Source organism: Lepus europaeus, unplaced genomic scaffold (genome assembly GCF_033115175.1).
Source record: "Lepus europaeus isolate LE1 unplaced genomic scaffold, mLepTim1.pri SCAFFOLD_29, whole genome shotgun sequence".
NCBI lineage: Eukaryota > Metazoa > Chordata > Mammalia > Lagomorpha > Leporidae > Lepus > Lepus europaeus.
The window spans coordinates 4,790,691-4,795,929 of NW_026909167.1; the positions used below are offsets into that span (position 1 = coordinate 4,790,691).

The following is a 5,239-nucleotide window of genomic DNA, read 5'->3' on the forward strand; positions in this document are numbered from 1 at the left end:
TATAAGAAATCCTAGGGTGTCCTTGATTGTGTAGTAGGGATGGAAGGGAATTTTATCGGAATCCGATGGGATGCCTGATGGGTTGTTAGAGCCAGTTTCGTGGAGGAAAAGTAAGTGGACTATGACTAGTGCTGCAATGATGAATGGTAGGATGAAGTGGAATGTGAAGAATCGGGTAAGTGTGGCTTTATCAACTGAAAATCCTCCTCAGATTCATTCAACTAGAGTTGTCCCAATGTAGGGGATGGCTGATAGGAGGTTAGTAATTACGGTGGCTCCTCAGAATGATATTTGGCCTCATGGGAGGACATAGCCTATGAATGCTGTGGCTATTACTGCGAATAGCAAGATAATGCCAATATTCCAGGTTTCTAGGTAAGTGTATGAGCCATAGTAGATTCCACGGCCTACATGTATGTACAGGCAAATAAAGAATATTGATGCTCCATTGGCGTGAAGGAAGTGGATAAGTCGGCCATAGTTTACGTCTCGGCAACTATGCGTTACTAAAGAGAATGCTGTTATTGTGTCTGATGTATAATGTATAGCTAGAAATAGGCCAGTCAGGATTTGGATCATTAGGCATAAGCCTAATAGAGAGCTGAAGTTTCATCAGGCTGAAATGTTTGAGGGGGCGGGAAGGTCAATTAGAGAAAGGTTGACAATTTTTAGTAGGGGGTGAGTTTTACGAATGTTGGTCATTAGGTTCTTATAGTTGAATACAACAGTGATTTTTCATGTCATTGGTCATGGTTAGAGTCCATGTAAGAACTATGATATATATAGTATTTTTATTGAGTGTAATATTTGTGATTGGTTTTGTGGGGTTCGCTTCTAAGCCATCTCCGGTTTATGGGGGGCTTGGGTTAATTATTAGTGGTGGAGTTGGTTGTGGTATTGTTTTAAGTTTTGGTGGTTCGTTTTTAGGTTTGATGTTTTTGATTTACTTGGGGGGAATACTGGTAGTATTTGGATATACAACTGCAATGGCAATCCTGAGACTTGAGGGTCAAATATTATGATCTTTAGCATGCTTGTGTTAGGCGTGTTGTTGGAGGTGGGATTGGTTATGTTTATAATGGTGAATGATGAAGTGGAGGTTGTGGTTAGTTTTAAAAATATAGATGATTGGGTTGTTTTTGAAGGGGATGAAGTAGGTTTAATTCAAGAAGATTCTATGGGAGTGGCAGCATTATATAGTTATGGTAGCTGGTTGATGGTTGTTGCTGGTTGGTCTTTATTTGTGGGTAATTTTATTGTTATTGAGATTACTCTTGGGGGTTAGGCTAGAATCAATAGGGCTAGGAGTAGGGAAATTAGGAAGGATAAGGAATAGAATTTGACAAGGCCTTTCTGTGTGGATACAGAGGTTGATGCAAAGATTTGAATATCCGAAATATTCTTTGGAATTGCTTTTTCAGTTCAGGATATATCTAAGAGTAGTGTAGCTACGTTTTGACTTGCTGAAAGATTAAGGTAAGGTAGCAGGGAAAAATCCTAGTATGTTTGAGAAATTAAAGGAGTTAGATTGTGTACTTATTTTTAGGTGGAGGCTAAGTTGGTTAAGTTCTATGGCAATAGTAAAGCCTAGAATAGTAACAAATAAGGCAGTTATTTTTATGTATAAAAGTATGGTTATTTGGGGTATGTTTGGTGTAATGAGGTTAGAAATTAGGAATCCTGCAAAAGTGCTTCCAAGTGCGAGACGCTTAATAGAGTTAATTAGTGATGGGTTGTTCTCATTAATAATGATAAGAGTTGGATAGCGAGGTTGCCCTAGAAGGGTGAAGAAGATGATTCATGTACTGTAGACGGCTGTAAGGGAGGTAGCAATGAGGGTAATAATAAGGGCTCAGGCGTTGGTGTAAGACATATTTGTAGATTCAATGATTAGGTCTTTTGAATAGAAGCTTATTAGGAAAGGTATACCAGTGAGGGCTAGGCTGCCAATAGTAAGGGCAGAGGATGTAAAGGGAAGATTCTTGTAGAGCTCTCCTATTTTTCGGATGTCTTGTTTGTTGTTAAGGCTGTGAATAATTGATCCGGAGCATAAGAAGAGTATAGCCTTGAAAAAAGTGTGGGTGCAGATGTGCAGGAATGCTAGGTGAGGTTGATTAATTCCGATTGTGACCATTATTAACCCCAGTTGACTTAAAGTAGAGAAAGCCATGATTTTCTTAATGTCGTTTTGTGTGAGAGCACATAGGGCTGTGAACAGGGTGGTGATTGCTCCTAAGCATAAAATTAATGTTTGGGCAATTTTATTGTTTTCTAATAAGGGGTGGAACCGGATAAGAAGGAAAACTCCGGCTACTACTATTGTGCTTGAATGAAGTAATGCTGATACTGGAGTTGGGCCTTCTATTGCTGAGGGTAGTCATGGGTGAAGGCCAAATTGTGCGGATTTACCCGTGGCAGCTAGGATTAGTCCAATTAGTGGGAGGATAGTGATATTGTTGTCTGATATAAATATTTGTTGAAATTCTCATGTGTTGCTTGCTCTCGCTCCTCCCGTCCTCTTTCCGCCATCTTTCCGTGCCGCCTCGATGGTGCGCATGAACGTCCTGGCCGATGCTCTCAAGAGCATCAACAATGCCGAGAAGAGAGGCAAGCGCCAGATTCTTATCAGGCCGTGCTCCAAAGTCATCGTCAGGTTTCTGACAGTGATAATGAAGCATGGTTATATTGGCGAGTTTGAAATCATTGACGATCACAGAGCTGGGAAGATCGTGGTGAACCTCACCGGCAGGTTAAATAAGTGTGGAGTGATAAGCCCCAGATTTGACGCGCAGTTGAAAGATCTAGAAAAATGGCAGAATAATCTGCTTCCATCCCGCCAGTTTGGTTTCATTGTACTGACAACCTCAGCTGGCATCATGGACCATGAATAAGCATGACGAAAACACACAGGAGGGAAGATCCTGGGATTCTTTTTCTAGGGATGTAACACAGGCATACAAATAAAAGCTCAATGGACAAAAAAAAAAAAAGAAATTCTCATGTGTTGAGGTTGATAGCAAATCAGGCTATGGCTATAATAAAGCCAATGTCTCCAATACGGTTATATAGAATTGCCTGTAAGGCTGCGGTATTGGCATCTGTTCGACCGTGCATCAGCCGATGAGGAGAAATGATATAATTCCTACTCCCTCTCATCCAATGAACAACTGGAAGAGGTTATTGGCAGTAAGTAGAATTAGTATAGTAATTAGAAATATAAGTAGATACTTGAAGAATTGATCTTAGAATTGAAGATTGATCTTAGGGTCTGAGTGTATATATCATATGGAGAATTCTATAATTGATCATGTTACAAAGAGTGCAATTGGGGTAAATAGTATAGAGAAATAATCTAGTTTGAAGCTAGTTGTGAGCTTTAGGGTATGAATTGTTATTCACTGTCAGTTGGATACTATTGTTTCTTGATTAGAAACAATAAAGATTAGTGTTGGGATAAGACTAATGATGAATGCATAGGATACTGAAGTTTTTACGTAATAAGGGTAGTTGTTGTCATTAAAAATGTTGGTGAATGAAGCCACGATTGGGAGGACCAGAATAATAATTGAGACGGCTACTGAAGTGGAGAATAGATTAATTACTTTTATTTGGAGTTGCACCAATTTTTTGGCTCCTAAGACCAACGGATTACTTCTATCCTTTAAAAGTTGAGAAGGCCATGAGGTTAATCATGGGAGCATGAATTAGCAGTTCTTGCAAGCATTCTCGGTAAATAAGGAGGTGTAATCTTCTATTATTAGATTCACAATCTAATGTTTTTTTTAAACTATATTTACAGAACATTGGGCCTAAAATAATTTTAGGGTTGATGGATAAAAGGAGTAGAGGGGCTAGGTGAAGCATTATAAGAGTGTTTTCTCGAGTGAATGTAGGGGAGACGTTGTTTGTATGGTATGTAAATTTTCCTCGTTGGGTGGTTGATAGTATGTAGAGGGAGTAGAGTGCTGTGATTAGAACGTTAGTATCTATAAGGATAATGGTAAGGTTGGATCATGAAAAAGATGCTATGATGATGAGAAGCTCTCCTAGAAGATTAATGGTCGGTGGCAGGGCTAGGTTGGTGAGGCTGGTGAGTAGCCATCACACTGCTATTAAGGGGAGAACGGTTTGTAGTCCTCGAGCCAATAGTATAGTTCGGCTGTGAATGCCTTCATAATTAGAATTGGCTAAGCAGAATAGTAAGGAGGAGGTAAGGCCATGCATGATTATTAGTGCTGTAGCTCCTATAAAACTTCATGGAGTTTGAATTAGAATTGCGACGATTACCAGGGCTATGTGGCTTACTGAAGAATAAGTGATGAGTGACTTTAGGTCTGTTTGTCGAAAGCAGATGGAGCTAGTTATGATTATGTCTCATAGAGCATGAGGAATGGGTAGGCTATATATTCTGTGATTGGGTTAAGTAGGATTGTAATACGTATTATGCCGTAGCCACCTAGTTTAAGTAAATAGCTGCTAGGACTATAGAACCTGCAATGGGAGCTTCAACATGGGCTTTTGGTAGTCAGAGGTGAAGTCCATAGAGGGGTATTTTAACTAAAAATGCTATCATACATGCTAGTCATATTAGTGAGTTGGATCATGATGTTAGTAGGGACTCATTGATAAATTGGGTTAGGAGAAAATTAAGGGATCCTATAGAATTTTGGAGATGAATTAGGGCAACTAATAAAGGGAGTGATCCTATAAGGGTATAGAATAGGAAATAAGTTCCTGCATTAAGTCGTTCTGTTTGATTGCCCCATCGTGTGATAATGATTAATGTAGGAATTAGTGTTGCTTCAAATAGAATGTAAAGCAAGATAAGTTCTGTGGCTGAAAATGTTATTACTAGAAAAATTTGTAAGGAGATAAGAAGGGAGATATATGTTTTCTTGTGAAGTAGGGATTTTTGTCTAAGTGATGTTGACTTGCTAAGATTATTAGGGGTAGGAGTCAAACTGTTAGTATCAAGAGGGGGGTAGAAAGGGCATCTGAGAAGAATGTAGTTGAGAAGTTCAGATTGGTATCATTTGGTTGGTTGAGTAGAAGAAAGGTAGTTAAGCTGATTAGTAGGCTGTATACTGTTGCATTGATTCAGATTATGTGATTTTTAGATCATCATACAGTGGGAATAAGTATAATTGTGGGGATAATAGTTTTTAGCATTGTAGGAGGTTAAGATTTTGAACATAATCTATACCATAAGTATTAGAAAGTATGACAAGCAAGGCTAATC

The 5,239-nt window shown here is 38.9% G+C and overlaps 1 protein-coding gene across 1 annotated transcript; it reads left to right on the forward strand.

The window, feature by feature from the left end:
* Window positions 1-2,511: 2,511 nt before the first annotated feature.
* Window positions 2,512-2,981, forward strand: LOC133754814 (small ribosomal subunit protein uS8-like). Its single transcript, XM_062185206.1, has one exon. It carries the CDS (start codon window positions 2,547-2,549, stop codon window positions 2,889-2,891), a length of 345 nt encoding a protein of 114 aa, XP_062041190.1. The 5' UTR covers window positions 2,512-2,546; the 3' UTR covers window positions 2,892-2,981.
* The last annotated feature ends 2,258 nt before the right edge of the window (window positions 2,982-5,239 follow it).

Bases quoted from the DNA above. Each gene is read 5' to 3' on its own strand.
- LOC133754814 (XM_062185206.1), top strand. From the start codon at position 2,547: ATGGTGCGCATGAACGTCCTGGCCGATGCTCTCAAGAGCATCAACAAT.